General features: G+C 43.5%; 1 protein-coding gene across 3 annotated transcripts in view; it reads left to right on the plus strand.

Annotated features, from left to right (window-relative positions):
- The window catches only part of LIPH (lipase H), a 50,952-nt gene that overhangs the window by 19,272 nt on the left and 7,406 nt on the right, over positions 1-24,274 (plus strand). For 2 of the 3 annotated variants that reach the window (XM_037131298.2, XM_037131300.2), the window contains exons 3-8: positions 1,330-1,438; positions 6,530-6,631; positions 10,426-10,515; positions 13,876-14,043; positions 15,365-15,460; positions 17,340-17,451. In XM_037131298.2, the coding sequence (XP_036987193.2) occupies positions 1,330-1,438; positions 6,530-6,631; positions 10,426-10,515; positions 13,876-14,043; positions 15,365-15,460; positions 17,340-17,451 (677 nt within the window). The remainder of the gene's footprint in view (positions 1-1,329; positions 1,439-6,529; positions 6,632-10,425; positions 10,516-13,875; positions 14,044-15,364; positions 15,461-17,339; positions 17,452-24,274) is intronic. The other variant, XM_037131299.2, reaches the window with a different exon arrangement.

A 24,274-nucleotide genomic window follows, 5' to 3' on the forward strand; every position in this document is an offset into this window, starting at 1 on the left:
AGCCCCAGGGAAGGTGGAGGGACACGCTGGAGGGACCACCCCTGTGTGTGGTCGTGCAGGTCGTTCCCTGCTCCAGGCACCCGTCCAAGGCAGCGTTATCGTCATTGTAGATGTTGTAGATTTACATGTTTACTAAGGTAATTTTCTAGCAAATGATGGCAAAGTGTCCTGAGGAAGGGGCATATTTTTCTAACTCACATAAAGGTGTCCTATGGGTAGGAGAGGTTCTGTCTATGGGTTTCCTGGCTTCAATGACTGAGCTTCCTTAACTTCTGTAGCTGTTCCTTTTCCTCAAAATGGCAAACGTTTAGTGACCATGTTGTCCAAAACCAGAGCTGATACAAATGGTCTGATAAGCCATTTTTGTATATGTATGATTTATGTCTTTAGAAGACTTACAAAGATTAAGTAAATCTTAAATTTTACTTAGTGATCTCATGAATTGCCACCTCTATTTTTTTTTAAAGTGACTTGGTACCATGACTATTTCGCAGAGAGTCACTGTGGCAGCAGTGGCCCAAGTATTACATGAGCTGCCCACCTAAGCCATGGCCCTGAAAAAGTAAAAATTTTAAAGACTTAATGTATTTATTTTTAGAGAGAGGGGAAGGGAGGGACAAAGAGGGGGAGAAACAACAAAGTCCAAGAGATGATCAGTTGCCACTCACACTCCCCCCAACTGGGGACCTGGTCTGCAACCCAGGCATGTGCCCCGGCTGGGAATAGAACTGGTGACCCTTTCGGTCTGCAGGCTGGCACTCAATCCACCGAAACACACCAGCCAGGGCTGGAAAAGTAAATATTAAAATGACTCATGACAGGCTATCCCAGCAGACTGTGGTCAATGTGACCCATTCCCACCCTAGTGTTTTTCCTCCTTTCCTTCCCGCTCAGTGTTGAATTTATATAACTGGGCCAGCATGAAGATTTTTTAAAAAGTTCATCAAAATGTATTGTTGCCTTTCTTCTCAATTGAGAAGATTTTAAAGATGTCTTGGCTCGAGTTCTAGAAGAGGCATGAAATGGAGATACTGTGGCCTAGAGGTTAAGGAATAAGTTGGAGGTGGGCAGACTAGTGTGAACCCTACTCTGACCTCTCCCCATGGCCTAACCTTGGGCAGATCACTTCAACTCTGGGTCTCAGTTTCCCCATCTGTATAATCAAAAGAATAGTATTAACTTTGCAGGAGTACTGCAACATTTAAATGAGATAATGGATATGAGGTAGTTAGAAATGGTTCCCCCAAATCAACAGATAGGACATTTCTCCAAATGTTGTCAATTCCTTGACCCCCACAATTTATAATGATGCACTTCTTGAAATTCCAGGCAGAAGGAGCTTCTCTTGATGACATTTACATGATTGGAGTAAGTCTAGGAGCCCATATATCCGGGTTTGTTGGAAAGGAGTACAGTGGGCAGCTGGGGAGAATTACAGGTAAGGCTTCCTGTGAACAGGCAGGGGATGGTTGGTCTGGGCGGGGTGTTCCCTGGGGGAGCTCTATGTGGGCAATGCAAGTCCTTGGGTTGGAAGCCAGCTCTTCCAGTTATGTAACGGCTCTGAGAGTGTGTCCTCTTGTGCAAAGGGAACACCATACCAATGTTGACCACAGGTTATCATTTAATAAGATACGTGCAGAGCACTTTGAAAATTGTATATGCCATAGCAAAGATTGGTGGTGACTCTATTTCTCTTATGGTCTACGGGGATTTGATTTCTGTGCCTGAAGCAGATAGCTTTCTTCCTTTTATTTTATTCAGAAGAGCTTGAACTACATACCTAATATGTGTCTGTCCCCAGGCACAGCAGTAGTTTCATCATAGGAAATTGAGATGGGAACTTTGATGGCTGGGGCTTGCTCTCTGAATATCAGCTTGCAAGCTAAAACCTAATGAAAACACTCAGCTATGCAGCAGGTCAAACCCCAAACAAACTTGTGCTGGGTTCTCTTGCCTCGAGCTCCAGTAACTTTCCTTTGCCGCAAATGAAGGACTCAGAGAGGCTTTCTCTTTCAGAGACTTAAGCCTTCTTCCATTCATATCTTTCCCAGAATCCATCCTCATGTGGAAAGAGCTATTTTAATTCTAGGGAATCTGGAAGGTAGAAGAAGGAAGGAGGGAAGAGGTAAACAATGCAAACCAACTATGTTGGAGATAAAGTTTTAAGGCTACAGATCTGAATATGCTGCGTAACTGGACAGCTAGCCCAGGGCAAGCCGTTCTCACTTTCTCCTTCTCTCTCTCTCTCACACACACATCATTCGTTGGTACTTGAGGTCACATTCTTTTTCCTGGCTGTTTTGTTTCTCAATTTCACCCCAAAGGCCAAGGCTGCCCTCATATTCTTATTTACCTGCTTTCCTAGGGAAAGTTCTTTACAATTTTTAAAATTAGTGTTATGTTGCCCTGGCTGGTGTAACTCAGTGGACTGAGCGTGGGCTGTGAACCAAAGGGTCACGGGTTCAATTTCCAGTCAAGGCGCATGCCTGGGTTGCAAGGCCGGGTCCCTGGTGGGGGTGCATGAGAAGCAACCACACATTGATATTTCCCTCTCTTAAAAAAATAATAAGATAAAATAAATTTAGTGTTATGTTTTAGAAAGCAACATGTTCTTACTTATTTAAAAATTTCCTTTTCCCTTATGCGTACAAAGGACAGATAGCTTCAATTTGCTTGTGTCCCTTAAAAAGAAGGAAGGACGTAAAAGCCCTGATTTGTAGTGTTTGCTGATTTCCATGGTGTATACATACCCCTCCTGTGTCTGAATTCAAGCTAGCAACCTGACATCACTGACCACAAAGTTTGGGGAGAGATGAGCAAATGTGCTCTCCAGTACGTGTTCCAGACCCCCCCCCCCGCTGTTCTACTTAACACCCCCCCTGTTTTGTTCTTCAGCCTCCCAGCAAACCGGTTCCACAACTACTTTGAATGTGAATCCAATGTAACCTGGCCTCTGATTATGGAAATTTCCCCAACCTGCCTTCCTCTGGCTCCCTGCCCATGTGGCCCTGATCCGTGAGCTGGATTTAGCCATTGGTCCACAGCTCCACTTTCTTTCTCCACTGACTCCCCCAAGTTCTCCTGATTTCTCATCCTGTCTGAGCCCCAAGTTCAATCTCAGTTTGTAACCTAATGAAGGTCCGGCTGCCTGCTGCTATGAAAGCCAATACTTGAGAGGCAGATGCTGAAAAGATAGTGATTTATTTGCAGATGCCGGCCATGTGGAAGATGGTAGACTCCTGTCTCAAAGCCCAACTTCCCATCTCAGCGGAGGCAGAGGTTTTTGTAAGGAGGGAGAGAGGGACAGAACAAAGAGATTAAGGGAGGGGTTGAAAGCTCTCTTAGTATGGATGAACACAGTCCATTCCAATGAGGCAAGTGCCGGTCTGGTGTGCAGAATCCTGGTTTAATCATCCCGACCTACGTTGTCCTGGCTTCATGTCGTCCTGGCTCCATGGATGAAGGTCAGCAAATCTCCCAGAGCTGGGATGCCTGAAGATCAGAGTCTGTATCTTTTGCAACTAGTTCCTAGGATTCTTATACAAGCATGCTGTTCATCTGCAAGCTTCATATTAGTCAGAGCCAGCGCTTACAGAAACAATGTCAAAAGAATAGTGGGTGGGTCACCATTTCCCACCATTACAATTTTCCACTGTCACAAGCTGTCCCTACAGCAGTTTCAGGGGTCAAGCATTTATTTCTCTTTTCTACTCACCTCCCACTGCCTTGCCAGAGTGGGCTCACTGGATTATGAAGTGGGAATTTGGCCTGTTCCCCAAAGGACACCATTCACTCCGGCCTCCCAAGTATTGGATGGTTCTGCTCATTAATTAATGGCTGCTTCATCTCTTCCATGTCTCCTTCTTCCTTCTGCTCTTCCTTTTGCTTTTCCTGTCCGGGCACAGCTCCTGGATTTACTTCTTATTAACTTCTTCAACAGAAGATGGCAGAACATGAACAGATTTTAATCTATCTCAAGTCCCTACATCACTCGATAATACATTAAATTTAATTCTCAGCTTTAATGTGTGTGAAAATTACCTTGGGGTGCTGATACAATGCCAGCTTGCTGAATCGGAATCTCTGGGGTTAGGGTCCAGGAGTGTATACTTTTTTGTTTTCATTTTTTAAAACACTGATTTATTGTTCCACTTATTTATGCGTTCATCGGTTGCTTCTTGTGTGTGCCCTGACTGGGGATCAGACCCAAAACTTTGGTGTATTGGGTTTGATGTATCTGGGATGACACTCCAGACAACGGAACTACCTGGTCGGGACAGGAGTGTATTCTTTTAATCAAAAGATACAGGTGGTCGGAACATTATGTCTCGAAAAGCGGCCACAGAGCTGGGCTGCCCCATATAGTAGTCACTAGCCACACGTGGCTGTTGATCTCTTGAAATGTTGCTAAAGGAAACCGGGAGGTGCTGTAAGTACAAAATACACACTGGACATTGAAGACTAAGTACAAAATATGTTTAAAAATCTCAAGTTTTTAATATTGATTACATGCCTGAATAGTATTTTAGATGTATTGGATTAAATAGAATGCAATATTAAAATTAATTTTCCTTGTTTGATTTTTCCTTTTTTTTTAAGTGGCTGCTTGAAAATTTAAAATTATTATGTGGCTCCCAGTATATTTTTCTTGGACAGCACTGCCTTAGAGAATTCCTTGTGACCCTGGAGATGAGGGGAAGAGGCTCCGGAAGCTGCATGCAGCATGTTTGACGTCATCAAATTCTCAAACCAGTTAATGCTGCAGCAGCGGACAGGGATCACTAGACACTTTTCTGGTGATCTTAGAGCAACAAGAAAAGCTCCATTTTTTCCCCATTTTGTTTCTAATCTCAAAATGTTCTGGATTCAGATCCAGGAGTCATTTTTTACATTTTCTGAAGTAGCTATTAATTCTACCTCCATTTTGCAGATAAAGAAACTGAGGTTCAGAGAAATATAGTAACCTGCCTAAGGTCACACAGCTGGCCTGTGTTAGGTCTGGGGCTCCATATCACACCTATTTGACACAACTTTTTAGGGCAGCTTAACTGTGATTTTTGGCTGACATTATAAACTGATCATTTGCTATGGCTTATCCCTAAAGAGATCATTATGTCCAAGGGTATTGTAACAGTCCTCATTTGCGCCTTGGTCCTGGCATAATTATTAGTAGCACCCTCATCACTCGTAAAATTGCCCTGGTTTGGACTTTATGTAGGAAGCCAGTTTACCGCCATGGATCTGGGGGCTGCTATGAACTGGGCTCTCGCTGTTTCTCTGTCCATTTTCTTACACCACAAGGTGCTGTCTGATGTGCAGAGGAGGCTTCCCCAACAAAAACTCTTTCTAAAGTTATGAGTTGCTCTTTGTTGTTGTTGTTGAGAATATCTTGTGAACTCAGTTGCCTGGGTGTTCATCCATCTCCTCCCACATCAGTTTCAGTTGGGAGCAGACGGGGGAATAAGAAAGGCTTCCCGTGCCGGAGGTGAAGGAGATAAGGAAAGAAGCAGATACAGACAAGCCTCTGGGAAGCAAGAGTTTTGGGAGAAGAGAAATGAGAGATTGAGGCTGGAACCAGGAAAGCTGAGACAAAGATGCTATCTTGGGTTTTGTACAAAACACCAGGAAGTGGGGAGGTGTTATTTAAAATGAAGTTCATAGATAAAATCTTCAATGTGTCCCTTGAAACCTTCCCTTAGGTTTCTAGTGAGCAGGGCCCGTTCGAACCTCCCATGTTTTGTTTTTATTTTTTAGTTTAAAGTTTTTATTTTGTGGTTGCAGCATCATGGGAGCTGCCGTCTTGTTTTTACAGCTGTTTCACAAGGATGGTGAGGAACGCCCGGCTGGCATTGACCAAGAGCAAGAAATCAGTTCAGGCATTTATGGGCTGAGTCAACTGCATAGGAATTGACACCCACTTTATTTTCCTCTTCAGTACCTGGTCTGGCCAGAGAGTTTCACTCTTTGCTGCTGAGCTTACCACACTGAGTGGTGATTGCTGTGTGAGTCTGTGGCCCTGGTTAAGACACATGATTTCTCTGTACCTCAGTTCATTCATCTGTAAAATGGGAATGGTAATAGCTACCCTGCTTCCCTCAGGCTTGTGATGTGGAGCTTATGAGCTAGTATATATAATAAAAAGGGAAACTATTAAAATGGGATAAAGATAAGTATAGCATCTGTTTTTTACATGCACCCTTAGGTGCTTTTTCCTGAGGAACCAGTTTATCCCCACCCCCCTGCTCCCCACACGTCTGTGTACTCCGCTGTTGAGCTGAGCACAGATACGCCTCCTGATGGAGCTGGGACGCTGTTCTCAGCGGTCACTGCCAGGGAACCATCTCTCCTGTGGGAAAAGGCTACAGGGCTGTGGAAAGAAGCCTGACGGAGCAGGATGGGAATGCGAGCGCTTGCCCACCTGAGGGTGCCTTGCAGCCTGTGAGCCATCCTCAAGGGGGTGGGGATCAAAAGCTCAGCCACAGGTGACTCATGGCGTGGGGCTGCCAGACCCACTCTGTTTTCCTTCCAGGTCTCGACCCTGCTGGCCCTTTATTCAACGGGAGGCCGCCTGAGGACAGATTAGATCCCAGTGATGCACAGTTCGTTGACGTCATCCATTCTGACATCGATGGTAACATTCCTGTCCTTGTGTGTCAGTGACCTCCCAGACTCCCGTGGAATCCTCTCAAGGCCGGGTGGGGGCGGGGGGGGGACGGACTGTCATGCAGGGGCAGATCTGTTTCCTCCAGATTCCCCCTTTTGGGGCAGGGTTCCAAGTCCACAGAAATTTTGATGGGAAGCTGGTTTAATGCAGGCACCCAGGATCTTTTGCTGGAGTGGCAGTGCCTTTCCCGGGGTCTCTTCTTGTTTTTACAGTGACCATCCCGACCAGTCGAGCACAGGCCGGTTGGCACACCTTGTGGACAGGTGTTTCCATATGTACAACTGGATCCTGATGCATGATTTTGTGTTTTTGTTGTTTCTTTCTCATTCTTTCCTAAAGCAGAAATACATGGTCAAGTGTGTCTGTCTCTACACAGAGTGATTGATTCTGAACTGCCACGTCTCTGTGGATCTTTCTGGCCGTTTCTGTCTCTGTTGGTGCCGATTTCCTATCTGGAATTGGGTACACATCATGGGGTTTGGGGTGATGTTAAGGATAGGTCTTCATATCCAGATGTCTGGGAGAAGAGCTGGAGTAGGATTTGGGGAGGGCTGAGGGGGCAGAGCAGAGTGATCATTTAATCACATACCCTCTTTGTGATACAACCACCTAAAAAGAAAAAAACAAACCCTTGACCACCTGTCCTGGGCACTCTGGTGCGGTATTCAGCAATTGTTTGCCTTAAAAAAAGGTCCCTGAGAAACAGCTGAATTCTTAATGTGTTGTTGCAAAGTCTTTTCTTACTTAAGTGCAGTACCTCACTGACATTTTAATGCTTGATGGAATAGAGCAGTTTATTTTTTATTCTTGGAGAGAAAGTAAACTTTGAAGGAAAGTTTATAAACTTTTTTTTAAGATCTTATTTATCTTTTTAGAGGGGAGGGAAGGAGGGAGAAAGAGAGGGAGAGACACATTGATCAGTTGACTCTCTCACGCCCCCAACTGGGCCAAACCAGCAGCCTTTTGATTCACAGGCTGGTGCTCAACCCACGAAGCCACACCAGCCAGGATAGAAAGTACTGATATATAAACTTTGCAGTAGGCAGAGATGGACTCGAGTCCCTGATTTTGTTCCTTCTAGTGGGTTGTGTTTGTTCCTAAAGTCCTCTGAGCCTCAGTATTTTCTCAGTTACTTCATCTCAATTTACCAATGGTTACTTTGCAGACATAGTGAAATGAGAAGGTGTGTAAAACACCTAGCATCATGCTCACAAACACGTATAGGTTCTCAATATATAATAACTATTATTATTCCGATGATGTATAAACTATGTGTACAAGGGGTACCCCCAAAATGGAATTTATTTACAAAAAATTGTGTATTTACTCTTACATGTTTAAACTTCAGTCATCTTCTTTCTCATGTTTTTTTATTTTTTAATATATTTTATTGATTATGCTATTACAGTTGTCCCCTATTTTTCCTCTTTATCCTGCTCCACTCTGTATCTCCTCCCTCTAGCACTTCCCCCTCCTTAGTTCATGTCCATGAGTCATACATATAAGTTCTTGGCTTCTCCATTTCCTAGACCGTTCTTAACCTCCCCTGTCTATCTTGTACCTACTATTTATGCTTCTTATTCCCTGTACCTTTCCCCCGTCTCCTCCTCCCCGCAGGCCTGAGCTCAATCCACTGAGCTACACCAGCCAGGGCTTCTATAAGCATCTTGATTACCAGTGTTTTGAACTCTGCATCTGATAGATTGGCTATCTCCTTGTTGCTTAGTTCTTTTTCTGGAGTTTTGGTCTGTTCTTTCATCTGGGCTATATTTCTTTGTCTTGGTGCACCTGTTACATAATAAGGGGCAGAGTCTTAGGTATTCTCCAGGTGGGACAACCCACGTCTCTGCATTGTGACGCTACATTTGGGGCAGAAAGGGGTCAGAAAGGGAACAGTGCTGCTGGCTTGGCTCTCACCCTGCTTTCATGTACTTCCCCCACTACCCAAAGTGAATTGGGCCCTTCTGGTGCTGATTCCTGGGTATACGTTTTAGGACCCTGTGGGTCTCTCCAACAGACTCTCTTGTGAGGCTGGGAATTTCTCCTGCTGCAGCAACACCCACAGGTTTTTCAGTCAGAGGTTTTGAGGCTTTATTTCCCTGAGCTGGATCCCTGGGTTGTGTGGTCTGTCTTGCTCCCCAGTTGTTCCTCCCAGTTTATCTGCACACAAATGTGGGCCCTCCCGCTCTGCCAGCCACCGCCTCACATGCCCAGTCTGCCGGCTGTAGCTGTGCCACATGTCTTCTCTGCCCCAGCCGCCCATCTCTATCCCTCCTACCAGTCTGGATGAATGTTTCTTCTTTAACTTCTTGGTTGTCAGACTTCCACACAGTTAAATTTTCTGGCAGTTCTGGTTGGCTTTGGTTTTTAAACTGGTTGTTGCCTTTCTTTTGTTTGTGTGAGGAAGCAAAGCCTCCATCTTGGCCAGAAGTTCCTAAACTTCAGTCACCTTCAAAGTACTCTCAACTTGATGCAATATACCTAACAACATTTTTTCCAAAAGTTTTTGAACTTGTCAATTTTGATGCCTTTTAGTGCTTCTGCCTTTTGTTTGTTTGTTTGTTTTACTTCTTCCATGTCAGCAAATGTTTCCCTTTGAGGACTTTTTTTCATGTGAGGAAACAAAAAATAGTCACTTAGGTGAGATCAGGTGAATAGGGAGGGTGGGACGTGGGGGTCATGTCGTTTTTGGTCAAATACTGCTGAACACTCATTGTGGTGTGGGCAGGTAGGTGCGTTTGTAATTCACCCATTATGACATGGGCAAACATGTTGAAAGAGTCTTTAAAAAAAGTTCACTGAAGCCAACTACAGCCTCCCCCAACAATGCCAGCTGGTGCACTTACAGATGGTTCCTAGAGCACTGGCTCAGCCAGGGAAGCCTGTGCTGCAAGGTGCCTGCCCTCCAGAAGCTAATTCCATTTTTTGGGTCCCCCATTGTACATATATAAAGAATCTTTTAAATAAAGCATTTTACTGATTATTTGGGGTTGCAAGGGTAAAGAGAATAGGCAGTTATTAAATCTATGTATAGTTTTTTAGGTCCCTGTTTTCTAGAAGATTTTCCAAGGTCTTTACTATATTAGATCCCAAAATTTAAAAGATTTTTTCTACTAAATAAAAATTTATTCTTCCCTGTTTCTTTCTTTCTTTCTTTTTTTTAAAGATTTTATTTATTTATCTTTAGAGGGGAAGGGAAGGAGAGAGGGAGAGAAATATCAGTGTATGGTTGCCTCTCGTGCATCCCCTGCTGGGAACTGGCCTGCAACCCAGGCATGTGCCCTGACTGGGAATTGAACCACGATCCTTTGGTTTGCAGGCCCATGCTCAATTCACTGAGCTATGCCAGCCAGGGCATTCCCTGTTTCTTATTCATTAAAGATTTACACAGATACAAGTAGAGGCTCAAGAAGCACCCAGAGAATAGAGGGCTCCAGAGAAATGTAATGAAGAAAACTATCCTTTTATCAGCTTTGCAGTGAATGAGTGACCAAGCTCTCTTAGGTCTTCAGAAATATCAGAAATAAACTCCATCACTGTCTTCATAGTCTCCTGGTTAATGCATGTGTATGTGTGTACAGCAATAATACTCTCTAACAGCTGGGTAGCTTTGGGAAAAATATTTAAGCAGAAATAGATAAAATAAAATATAATAATAATAATAGTTATAATAATACAACCCTCGTCCAAATCCTGCAGGCAATGAGCTATGAGATGTGAACAGTTCAGAGCAGTCTAAAGCACAGTGTGCTCTCTTTTAGCACTGGGCTACAGGGAACCATTAGGAAACATAGACTTCTACCCAAATGGAGGAGTGGATCAACCTGGTTGTCCCAAAACCATCCTTGGAGGTAAGTGCAAATACTTTATATTTTCTGTCTTTAAAAAGGTATGTTAAAAAAATTTGATATTCTATGTGGGATAGTTTTTAATAAAAAATATTCCTGAGCTCTGGCTGGTGTGGCTCAGTGGATTGAGTGCCAGCTTGTGAACCAAAGTGTCGCTGGTTCAATTCCCAGTCAGGGCACATGCCTGGGTTGTGGGCCAGGTCCCCAGTGGGGGGTGCTTGAGAGACAACCATATATTGATGTTTCACTCCCTCTCTTTCTCCCTCCATTCCCTTCTCTCTATAAATAAATAAATAAATAAAATCTTTAAAAAATATTCCTGAGAAGGTAGAGGTGGTATAAATATAAATTATGAATTAAAAACTATTATTTATATACTTTTAAAAATAAAGATTTTATTTATTTACTTTTAGAGAGAGGGGAAGGGAGGGAGAAAGAGAGGGAGAGAAACATTGATTGGGACCAAGAACCAAACCCACAACCCAGGCATGTGCCCTGACTGAGAGTAGAACTGGTGACCTTTTGCTTTGCAAGATGATGCCCAACCTGGTCAGGGCTCAAATATACTACTTCTAATAACCATAACTAAATAATTAAAAGCTATTATGAATTATTTGTCTCTCTTGGAAAGGTGTGTCTTTGACCTAGAAATTTCACATCTGGAAATTTCTTCTAGAGAAATAATAGGAAATATAGACAAAAATTAGAGAACACGGTGTCATTCATAACACAAGGTCTGGCAGAAGTAACACCTGCTTGAATGTGGTTGGTAGGATACACACATGTCTCACATGAGATGAACAGCAATTTGCACATTTCATCTAAAATGTCATATGGTGTGCTTGAGTGTGTGTGATATTGTTACATTACAGAATTATATGCTTATAATTTTGTAATAAAAGATTTTGTAATAAAAAGAGGGTGTTATTTGTGCCAGACCCTGTAGTTAGATTTTTAGAAGTAATCTAAATGTCCAACATAGGAAAATTATTAAATGAATGTGGTACACCCACAAAAAGAAATATAATTGTTAAAAATATTATTTTCAGAGATTAATGAAAACACTTACAGTGTGATATTATAGGAAAAAGACACAACTGTACAGTATGGTCCCCACTTATTTTAAGCATGTACTTATATGTGTGTGAGTACAGAAAAGAGACCAAATATAAATGCTCCAAACAATTACAAAGTGATCAATGAATATTAGACTTCTATGTGATTTTTCCATCATTATTTTCTATTATTTTGTATTTTCTTTCTTTTTAAAAATACTTCAACTGCCCTGATGTATTTTCCCTAATCTCACCGACAGTTTGAAATTTCTTTCCTTTCATAGTTGATTTTAGTTTTGGGGAAAGCCAGAAGTTGTGGGGCGCCAAATCTGGGCTGTAGTGCAGCTGAGTCACCTGGGTGATTTGATGTTTCTCAAAAAAACTTTGCATGAGACATGATGCATGAGCAGATGCCTTGTCATGACGAAGCTGCAAATCACCCGTTGCCCATAGCTATGGCCTTCAGAATCATCCGAATAGTTTTCATGGAGAAATGTTCAAGTTTAATGCAAAACCTGATGCAGAATCTTTGCTGTACTGCCCAGTCATTTTGAATGTTATGGCCACACAGTACGCATGCTCACTCAATGGCGTCTACTGCCCCCACTGACTAGTACAGTGAAGTTGTCATTGTTCACGCATGCACATGAACACTCTCCTTGGCTTCCAGGTTTCCTCGATGTCGTGCAAACTGTTCTCATTATATTAACAATGGCTGGACTTCTCCTGGACAAACCTCACATATTACTTTATAATGAGAAAAAAACTCACAAAACAAAAGTGGATTTTTTGGCCCTGGGCATTGTGGCTCAGTTGGTTGGAGCATCATCCTATAAACTGAATGGCTGCCAGTTTGATTCCTAGTCAGGGCACATGCCTGGGTTGCAGGTTTAGTCCCTAGTCAGGGCATATACGGGAGGAACTGATTGATGTTTCTCTCTCACATTGATGTTTCTCTTTCTCTCTCTCCTTCTCCAAAAGCAATGGAAAAATGTGCTCAGGTGAGGATAAAGAAAATGGATAATTGGAAGACAACATAAAAGGGGTATGAGGGACTGAATTAAAAACCCATTGCTCTACAAGTGCTCTAAATTTGTATTTCACCATGCTAGAGAAAGTTAAACGGTCCTGGAAATAATTCTAGAAAAAGATGATCTTGTTACAAAATGGCAGCTTATATGGCCTCACAGGAAGGATGTGCTGTTTGAAAATGACTCCAGTGAAATGGCATAATGGGGCCAACCATATGGTACCCTGAATGGAAAGCAATCCTGTTCCACATCCAAGAGCAGACAAAGATAATATGCTTTGCTTGTAAGGACGTCCTCTTTATTGTTATTCATTGTTTTTGCAAGTGGAAGACCCAGACACAGTAAATAAATATTGGCTTCTTAAGTGGGCCTAAGTGGAAACTTTGAAGAAAGAGGAACATCGATCTGACTCCAGCATCCAGAGCTGTCCCGACCACTCGCTGACAGACATGGCTCCCCATTCATTGTGTTCACTGTTTCCTGTTCAGATTCTTACCTGCGCTGAATACTCATCTTTGAAACCTTGTCTGAGTAACTTCATGCGGACCCAGGGTGGCGTCTCCCGCCATACTTTTTCAAAGCTATTTCCTCCGCTTGCCCTCCTTGGGATCTTCTTCAACCACCCTCCCCCTCCCCCACCATGGCTTCTTTTTTTGATATCTTCATTTAAATGTTCTGGTCTTCTTCTGGAAACCTCGGGGGAATCTCTGACTACCATTGAATTTATCTCCTCCGTTTCACCTGACAAAGGAAGGGTTCTACCACGTAATAGCTGTGTAACCTTGAACAAGTCATTTAACCTCTCTGAGTCTCAATGTCCTGCTAGGTCAAATGGGGACAGTCATGTCTATCTTCTTTTTCCCTCCTGTCGCTCGCCAGCCTGATTCCTGATCTATGGGTTTTTATAAGGATTAAGTGGAATAGAATATGTTGAAGTTGTTAGCACAGTGCCTGGTATATAGGAGACATGATAAATTGTGTGTGTATGTGCATATCATATGTGATATAATAATATTAAATGCTACAGCTGCTCTATTCTTTTATTTTTGTTTTTATTTATTGATTTGACAGAGAGAGCTAGAAAAGGAGAGAGAGAGAGGGAGAGAGACATCTATTGGTTGTTCTACTTTATTTATGCATTCATTGGTTGATTCTCGAATGTGTCCTGACCAGAGATCAAACCCGCAACCTTGGCATATCAGGATGACACTGTAACCAGCTGAGCTGCCCAGCCAGGGCGACTGCTCCATTCTTTAACCATTCCTTTCACAACCCAGGAATTCAATACTTCAAGTGTGACCACCAGAGGTCCGTGTACCTGTACCTCTCCTCCCTGAGAGAGGACTGTGCCGTCACTGCGTATCCCTGCGCCTCCTACCGGGACTATAGGAACGGCAGGTGTGTCAGCTGTGGCGCCCCGCAGCAGGAGCCCTGTCCAGTTCCCGGTGAGTCCAACGAGCAGTCTCCCCTCTGGTTAACCAGCAGCGAGTCTTTGGAAGGAACCCCAGTGCCATTTTAGTATCTAGATCTGAGCCTCAAAATTGCATGCTTTTTGAAAACTTTCCTAGCCAGTTTGTTGCATGAAGTCCTCTGGGGTCTTCTAACCCGTGTCAGAAAAGCCATCTGTTTAGGATTTCATCCAGAAGGCAGTGCGACCTCTCTGGACACTATTCTAGTATGAAAAAGAAGGTTCCAGAAGAGTTTCTAAGCCCGTCCAGGCACAGTCACCTTTATAGCCTGCTCCCATGGGGACAGGAACACCCTCTCCTTGCACACAACCTCTCTGCTGGGGGAAGTCACCGTGACCCTTTCTGGCAAGTGAGCCTTGCGGAATTATCCATTCCAACAAGTTGTGTCTGTAAGTACCGTCGCGCCACACTCCGGCTCTTGTGCGCATTGCACAGGGGTGGGGTGGGGCAGCGTAATAGATACTGTGGAGGCTGATTGGATGTTTGCTCAGGGGTAATTGAAACAATTCAGGTGGTGAGGATTTTGGAACCAGACGGTCATGAGAATTTTCTAATTGCTCCCAAAGGAAAAATCTAAGTTAACATTAGGGCATGCTATAGACAAGGGTTCCTCAGTCTCGGTTATGCACTGCAGTCACTGAGAGAGCTTTTTAAAGTTACTCATGCTTCGGTCCCACCCCGGATCGTGTAAGTCAGAAGGCAGAGGCCATCCACTAGGAGTGGGGCAGAGGAGAGAGAGGGGGCCCACTCTTTTCTGCAGGCCCAGACAGGAAGGAGGACATTTATCTGCTTAGTGACATAGTCACATGGCAAACCCAGGTTCTGTGCAATTTAGAGGCCCCTTTATAGTGCTACAAAGCAGAGGCCCAAAAGTAGTTCAAGAAAGTACATTGCTTTGCACAAGTGATGCTATTCTAGGTATAAACCTGAATCTGTTTTAACCATAAAATGAATGTATTACTGAAAATATCAGTGCTATTTTTAGTCTGCTCCAGTTCCCCACCTCCATTACTGAGAACCAGGGTTGGGTGATGTAATGTCAGTAGAAAGAGGGGAAAGGCACTGTAGGATCCTTTCTCCACGCCCCAGCTGTTGGGAACAGGACACAGAGCAGGTGTGGTGGGCGCTGGGCAGGCACTGCCGGAGGCTCTCTGGGTCCTCAGTGTGAGGGGGATGTGAGGGAGACCATCTCAGTGGTGGTGGTGGGGTGACGACTCACTGTTCTCTGTACCTCCCCAGCCGCTCTTACACTTACATGATACATGTGAGCGTTACACTTTTCCTGCTTGTTTTATAGGGTATTATGCTGATTCTTGGAAAGACTATCTAAGGGAGAAGGATCCTCCTATGACTAAAGCGTTCTTTGACACAGCCGAGGAGAAACCGTTCTGCAGTGAGTGGTGAATGTGGTTGTTTGCTTTTTCCCAATCCTTTTATTTTTGAAATAGCTGAGTCTCAGCTCCTGGCTACTTTTTCAGCAAATGAAGACCTTGATGAAGCCTGGGCTTTTGTGCTGGAAAGGCCTAGGTCTAATCGTGACTCTACCACATACTAGCTGTGAGGCCTTGATTAAGACACTTGACCTCTCTGAGTCTCAATGTCCTGATAGGTGAAATGGGGATAAAAACGCCTATCTTCTGGGTTAGAAGGGTTAAAATCTCAACAAATCATAGTGGTTAGCTTCCTCTAACCACTGGGGATCAGAAAATTCCTCGATCCCCAGGAGACATGAGATTGGGGCTAGGGACAATCAGGTGAGCTGCTGAAGACATTGAGAGGCTGGGTATTCCAGAAGGGGGCTCGATGGGGTAGCAGATAGGATGCCCAGGGAAGCCAGCAGGGGGGTTCCTGCACAGGTGTATGTCTTATAATCTTGTCTCCCTTTTCACTTTTCTTGGAGGCAACCCTTGTAAAAGAGGCTGCAGATCCCTGGGTTTCCCTCCTTCTTTAGCCATGTGTGGCAGCCCCGGGTTTTGTGTCTGCCAGGTCCAAGTGGGGCAAGCCCTTGACCAATAACTGGGCATGAAATGGCAACACCAGGGCTTACCTCCCTCCCTCTCTTGTGGGACAGCCATCTCCCTGAGCCTCTTTCCCTTTCTCTGCAACTCTGACCAAGAGATAGCAAATCTGAATATCATGGTGGGATCACCATTTTCCCAAAGCATCCTTGACCTTAGGGAGCAAAGAGCAGAGAGGAAGAAGAGTCCTCTGAACACATCATGTACTCTCATTTACCTGAACGGGAACTTAGTGGGTGCCTATAAGGTGTTACTGCTGAAATTACAAAGAGGAGTAATCATCCCTTTATGCTTTCCCAGTTATTGCTATAGTACATTTACCCTTTTTGTAACCCCATAAGACATTATTCAGGCAATATTTGTATGGATGTATCCACTCATTTACCATTTTTTTATTATCATTTTTTCTGACTTTTTGCAAATAAAGTATGCTAATGATAAGGGAATCCCAGAGCATGATAGGAACTCCACGAGGTAGATCTGACTTAGTCTGAGGGTCGATGAAGACCTCCTGGAGGAAATGACATTGAACCAAAACCTGATAGATGAGTTGGCAAAAGCAGCAAAGTAAGAATGTTCAGGTCCCAAAGGGGTCTCTGGTTCGATTTCCAGGCAGGACACAACCTTGGGTTGTGGGCCAGGTCCCCTGTGGGAGTCGTGTGAGAGGCAACCACACATTAATGTTTCTCTCCCTCTCTTTCTCACTCCCTCCTCTGTCTAAACATAGATAAATAAAGTCTTTTTTTAAAAAATTTAAAAAAAGAAATGTTCAGGTGAGGGAAGGCCCAGGAGCAAGAGGGAGCTTGGCAGTGCAGGTGGTATGGCATGACCGAGGAAGTGATGAGGGAGGCTGGATAGGCTGGTGGACATTGCCCAGGCTGTGGAAGACCGTGTCGGCTGTGGAGGGTCTCTACAGGGCCACCTTGCTGGTTTATTCTGAAATGGGCAGGGATTGAAGTGAACAGGTCACGGTCAGCAGCAGGCCACGAGACCTTGGTCAGTAAGGTGGGAATACTGATTCAACGGTGCTGCCTAAACATGGTGACTGGATACTGTTGAATTCTGCTGTCACTCAAGCCATCATTTCCAAAGAGAACAGAAGGGAGTATCTCTGCCCTGGATATTTGCAGAGAAACTAGAAAGGAGTTAAAAGAGAGACTCAATTATTAGGGAGGTTGGGTTTTTAGGAACTGACTCTTTAGGGGAGCAGTCGGGAATACCTCTCTCTTACCATGTTTTCTCCTGGTTTTGCAGTATATCATTACTTTGTGGATATTATAACTTGGAACAAGAACATAAGAAGAGGCTCCATTACAATCAAATTGAGAGACAAAGCTGGAAACACCACAGAATCCAAAATCAACCAGTAAGTTGTGTTGGGTTAGTTTGCAGTTTGCTATTTTCCTTTTTGCTCAGAGAAATTAAAATCCCAGATATACTTATTCTTATTTTTACGTCTGTACTTTTCTTTGTTCTACAAAAGATGTAAGAGGACCTATTGTGTAATTGCTTCCCGTGGCTGTTCATCTCCCAGGCTCTACACAAACGGAATTGGTGCAAGGATTAGCTCTGCCACTTTCCTTCTTCCTTCCCTCCCCTCTGCCCCTCCCCTCCTTCTCTCACCCTCTCTTTCCCTTTCTTCCTGTTCTCCCTCACCTCCTTCTTTCCTTTATTTAAACATTTAATTGCAAAAGTTATTTTTGCTTGCTGTAAAAGACTTAAACAGTAAAGGCGTATACACAACAAAAGTGCAACTTTTTGGTCCATCCCAACGATCCCACCCCAACAGACACCCGCCCCCATATGTGTATGTTTCTATTCTTTTATGAGCTCACCACACACACATGCCTGCATGCATGCATATATGTACATATATACATATGCACATACACATGTGTATGTTTGTGAAACTCAGAGAATATAACTTGTAATAGAAAATTGGAAACACCTTAAAAATCCCATGATGAGGAAATGGTTAATTTAAATATTCCCATATAATTGAATACTATTCATACATTGAGGTTTTTAGGAAACATTAAATAAAATGCTTATAATATGTGAAGTGAAAGCTTCAGAATATAAAGTTATATTAAGAATAAAACTTAACAATGTATTCTCTATATATTAAGTTTTTTAAAATTTTTTTATTCATTTATCGTTAGAGGGGAAGGGAAAGAGAGAGGGAGAGAAACATCAATGTGAGGTTGCCTCTTGCATGCCCCTTCCCAGGGAACTGGCCTGCAACCCAGGCATATGCCTTGACTGGAAATAAAACTGGCTACCCTTTGGTTCACAGCCTGCACTCAATCCACTGAGCTACACCCCCCAGGGTTATATATGAAGTTTTAACTTAGCAATATTAGAAAAGTGAAATAGGAACATGACAAAGTATTAGATTGCCCTTTGCATGGTAGAAATGTGAGTGCTTTTTTTTTCAGCTTCTCTTTACTTTTTCAATTTTGTATCTATTGTGTGTATTATATATTTATATATGTTTTAAAATAATATTTTTTTCATCTATTACTTCTATATTTGAGAAAAAGAAAAAAATACCTTAAACTCTGTACTTTAAGCAAAGGAACTTGAGGCTCATTTTATTCATTTACTCAGGAAATGTTTCCTGGGTCCTGCTGACTGTGAGGCATTTGGGTCGTTTTCTATCGTCGCCCATAGGGGACCAAGTAGAATGTCATCTGAAACCGGCAAGCGCCTCATGGGTTCAGTGTGCAGGTCTAGAAAGTGTGGGTGGGTGGTTTAGAGGTGACTTTTTAAAATGCATCCTTGGATAATAATAATAGCCTTTGTTTATTGAAGGAAGCACATCATACACATTGGCTAATGAAATTCTCACTAGAACCCTGTGAGGCAGTATTACTGTCTCTGTTTTATGAATGAGGAAACTGAGGCTCAGAGAGGTCAAGTAACGTGGCCAGTATCATACAGCTGGCTGATCAGGGCAAGTTAGGTAAAATCAGAGGCAGGTCTATCCAACCCCAAAGTCCATAGCTTTAATTACTACATTACATTCTTCCCACTGGGCTGTATTGCTCCCTCCACCCACCACACTTAAGGGTGTGAGTAGTGTGGGGTTTTTTAGGGTTATTCATGGCTCTGTTTCATAGACCTCACTACAGTGTCAGTATTCTCGGACCCACAGTGGGGCAGCATTTTTGGGGAGAGCACCACTAGGTATAGCACACCTTGAGGAATCAGCCTCAGGTGGTTTACGCGCTGCGACCTTCAGTGAGGAAGCCAGGCAGAGACCTCATCTGGACGTTCTAAGGAATAGCAGGGGAGATTGCACAGTTATATAATGGGAAGTGTTCACCTAGCGAAATTTGAGTGTTCGTGCCAGTAATTGCTTTACATAACTTAGAAGTTTTAATTTTACATAATAAATTCCTTCCAAGGATCAACTCCTAAATTTATCTGGAGGTTTTTGTCTTGAATACATACGATAGAGACTTTAACATCTTTATTTTAGTCACGGTTAATCATTCTCATTCTAGTCATGTTTGTGAAAAAGTCATCACCAATCAGAGAGTATATGGGGGGAAAGGAAAGACATGTTCTATTACATAAGAGATAATGGCTACTTCTTTTTGCAAGGCAACTTGGACATTTTAATATTATTTTCACAGTTTAAGGTAAAGGAAATGATAGTATGTACTTTGAATTTACCAGTCTTACCAGACAGTGGGTGCAAATGGAGTCACATTCAAGGTCTGTCTGATGAGGTTCCCTATGTCCATGCTTTAGATGTATTTCTTTTTTTAACCTTTGAAAATACTGAGGTATAATTTACAGACTATAAAATTCATCTTTTCTGAATTTTATTTTTTTATTTTAAATATATTTTATTAATTATGCCATTACAGTTGTTCTATTTCCCCCCTTCATTCCCCTCCACCCTGCACACCTCCTCCCCCACCATTCCCCCCTCTAGTTTATGACCATGTGTCTCAAGTTCTTTAGATTCTATATTTTCCACACTATTCTTGCCCTCCCCCCTGTCTATTTCCTACCTACCATCTATGCTACTTATTTTCTGTACCTTCTCCCCCCTTCTCCTCCTCCCACTCCCCTGTTGCTAACCCTCCATGTGATCTTCATTTCTATGGTTCTGCTCCTGATCTAGCTGTCCTCTTAGTTTGCTTTTGTTTTAGGTGTGGTTCTTAATAACTGTGAGTTTGCTGTCCTTTTGCTGTTCATCTTTTTTATCTTCTTTTTCTTAGGTAAGTCCCTTTAACATTTTATATAATAAGGGCTTGGTGATGATAAACTCCTTGAATTTGATCTAATCTGAGAAGCACTTTATCTGCCCTTCCATTCTAAAAGAAAATTTTGCTGGATAGAGCAATCTTGGTTGTAGGTCTTTGGATTTCATGACTTGGAATACTTCTTTCCAGCCCCTTCTTGCCTGTAAGGTCTCTTTTGAGAAATCCACTGACAGTCTGATGGGAACTCCTTTGTAGGTGACTGTCCCCTTATCTCTTGCTGCTTCTAGGATTCTCTCCTTCATTTTAATCTTGGGTAATGTAATTATGATGTGCCTTGGTGTGTTCCTTCGTGGGTCCAACTTCTTTGGGACTCTCTGAGTTTCCTGGATTTTCTGGAAGTCTATTTCCTTTGCCAGATTGGGGAAATTCTCCTTTATTATTTTTTCAAATAAGTTTTCCACTGGTGGCTGTTCCTCTTCCCCCTCTGGTACCTATAATTTGAATGTTGGAACATTTAAAGATGTCTTGCCCTGGCTGGTGTAACTCAGTGGATTGAGCACGGGCCTGCGAACCAAAAGATCACGGTTCGATTCCCATCAGGGCACATGCCTGGGTTGCAGGCCAGTTCCCAGCAGGGGATGCACCAGAAGCAACCATACATTGATATTTCTCTCCTTCTCTCCTTCCCTTCCCTTTTAAAGATAAATAAATAAATTAATTTTAAAAAAAAGATGTCCTGAAGGTTCCTAAGCCTCTCCTCATTTTTTTGAATTCTTGTTTCTTCATCCTTTTCTGTTTGGTCATATTTTTTCCTCCTTCTGGTCTACTCCTTTGATCTGAGTCCCAGTTTTCTTTCCATTACTATTGGTTTCCTGTGCAATTCCCTTCATTTCAATTAGTTTAGCCTTCATATGTTCCTCTAATTTGTGACTAAAATCAACCAGTTCTGTGAGCATCCTGATCACCAGTGTTTTGAACTGTGCATCTGAAAGTTTGGCTATTTCTTCATCTCTTAGAGTTATGGGCTCTGGGGCTCTGAGTTGTTCTTGAGGCATGTTTTGATCTGTTCATGTCTGTTAAGTATGAGGAGCGGAGCCTTAGTTGTTCACCAGGGCGGGGCCACCCAGGTCGCAGGTTTGTGTCGCTGTATTTGGGGGCGGGGTCAGAGAGGGACAATGGCGGTTCCCTCTGCTGCTTCCTGCCGCTGGGGCCTGCCTGGTCCGTCTCACTGCTAGCTCCTTCACTAGTTTATCTGCACGCAAATGTGTGACCACAATCAGCCCTCAGTGGGTCCACTGCCTTGCGCCCTCAGTGGGTCCGCCTGCTTCTCCACACCTGGGATCTGCCCATAGCTGCTGGCGCACCTGGGGTCCCGCACCCGGGTTGGTCACGGTGGATCTTTCCTGCCCGACCCCGCTCTGCTGCTGGCTCTGCCCCTCTTACCGGTTTGGCTGAAAGGTTTGTTGTTGTCAGACTTCTGTGTAGTTCTATTTTCTGTGGTTTGGCTGCATTTTTGTTGCTAAAACTTTGTTGTTTTTAAACTTAGTTGTGCGAGAAGGCACAGTGCTTGCACCTACGCCTTCATCTTGGGCGGAAGTCCCTTATATCAAAATTCATCCTTTTTAGTTTGTTTCTTTTTTAAATTTATTTTAATTGTTGTCCAAATACAGTTCTCTTACTCTTTTTTCTTTTTTAAAAAATTTATTTATTTATCTTTAGAGGGGAAGGAGAGAGGGAGAGAAATATCAATGTATGGTTGCCTCTCGTGCATCCCCTGCTGGGAACTGGCCTGCAATCCAGGCATGTGCCCTGACTGGGAATCAAACTGCAATACTCTGGTTCTCAGGCCCAAGCTCAATCCACTGAGCTACACCACCAGCCAGGGCTATTTATTTATTTATTAAGATTTTACCTATTGCCCTGGCTGGTACGGCTCAGTAGATTGAGTGCCAGCCTGCAAAACCAAGGGTAGCTATTTCGATTCCCAGTCAGGGCACATGCCTGGGTTGTGGGTGGGTCTCCAGCTGGGTGTGCATGAGAGGCAACTACACATTGATATTTCTCTCCCTTTCTTTCTCCCTTCTTTTCTCTAAAAATAAATAAATAAAATCTTAATTTTTTTTTTACCTATTTATTTTCAGCAAGAGGGGAAGGGATGTAGAAAGAGAGGGAGAGAAACACCTGTGCATGAAAGATGGATCAGGCTTGTGTGAAAAAGACTTCCACCAAGACAGAGGCATAGGTGGAGACGCTGCGCTTTCTCACACAACCAAGTTTAGAGACAACAAAATATTAGCAATAGAAAACACAGCCAGAACACAGAAAATTGAACTTTTCGGAAGTCTGATAACAACGAATTCTTCAGCCTGACCGATAAGAGGGGCGAAGCCAGCACCTGGTGGAGCGGGGTTGCACAGGAAAACTCAGTCAGACAGACTCAGGTGCGCAGATTCCAGGTGTGGGGTTGCAAAGGGCAGACCCAGTGAGCGACCCAGGGAGCGACCCAGTGAGCCACCGGTGGACCCAGCTAGGGCGCAGGGCGGCGGGTTGACTGTGGTGGCTCATTCCTGCGCAGATAGACCGGCAAGGGAGTGGGTGGTGAGACAGGACCGAGCAGGCCCCAGCAGCAGCGGCAACAGAGGGGGCTGCCATTTCCCCGCTCTGACCCCACCCCAACATACAGCGTCACAAACCAGCAACCTGAGTAGCCCTGCCCTGGTGAACACCTAAGACTCTGCTCCTCATACTTAATGGGCACGAACAGACCAAAAATGGCTCAGGAAGATCTCAAAGCCCCAGAGCCCATAACTCTAAGTGATGAAGAAATAGCCAAGATTTCAGATGCACAGTTCAAAACACTGGTGATCAGGATGCTCACAGAACTGGTTGATTTTAGTCACAAATTAGAGGAACATATGAAGGCTAAACTAATTGAAATGAAGGGAATTGCACAGGAAACCAATAGTGACGAAAAGGAAACTGGTACTCAAATCAAGGGAGTGGACCAGAAGGAAGGAAAAAATGACCAAACAGGAAAATATGAAGAAACAAGAATTCAAAAAAATGAGGAGAGACTTAGGGCCCTCCAGGACATCTTTAAACACTCCAACATCTGAATTATAGGGGTACCAGAAGGGGGAAAGGAACAGCCACCAGTGGAAAACTTATTTGAACAAATAATAAAGGAGAATTTCCCCAATCTGGCAAAGGAAATAGACTTCCAGGAAATCCAGGAAGCTCAGAGAGTCCCAAAGAAGTTGGACTCAAGAAGGAACACACCACCTGGCTGGTGTAGCTCAGTGGATTGAGCGCGGGCCTGCGAACCAGACAATCGCGGTTCAAATCCCAGTCAGGGCACATACCAGGGTTGCAGGCAGGTTCCCTGCAGGCCAGTTCCCAGCAGGGGATGCACAAAAGGCAACCGTACATTGATGTTTCTCTCCCTCTCTCCTTCCCTTCCCCTCTAAAGATAAATAAATAAAATTTAAAAAAAAAGAAAAGAAGGAACACACCAAGGCACATCATAATTACATTACCCAAGATTAAAATGAAGGAGAGAATCCTAGAAGCAGCAAGAGATAAGGGGACAGTCAGCTACAAAGGAGTTCCCATCAGATTGTCAGCAGATTTCTCAAAAGAGACTTTACAGGCAAGAAGGGGCTGGAAAGAGGTATTCCAAGTCATGAAATCCAAAGACCTGCAACCAAGATTGCTCTATCCAGCAAAGCTTTCTTTTTTTTTATTTTTTTATTGATTATGCTGTTACAGTTGTTTTATTCCCCCCTTCATTCCCCTCCACCCTAACCCCTGTCCCCACCATTACCCCCCTTTAGTTTATGACCATATGTCTCAAGTCCTTTAGATTCTATATTTCCCATGCTATTCTTGCCCCCATCTATTTTCTATCTACTGTCTATGCTACTTATTTTCTGTACCTTCTCCCCCCATCTCCTCCTCCAACTCCCCTGT

This window comes from Artibeus jamaicensis, unplaced genomic scaffold, assembly GCF_021234435.1.
Source record: "Artibeus jamaicensis isolate MK-2021 breed Jamaican fruit bat unplaced genomic scaffold, CSHL_Jam_final scaffold_474, whole genome shotgun sequence".
Taxonomy (NCBI): Eukaryota; Metazoa; Chordata; class Mammalia; order Chiroptera; family Phyllostomidae; genus Artibeus; species Artibeus jamaicensis.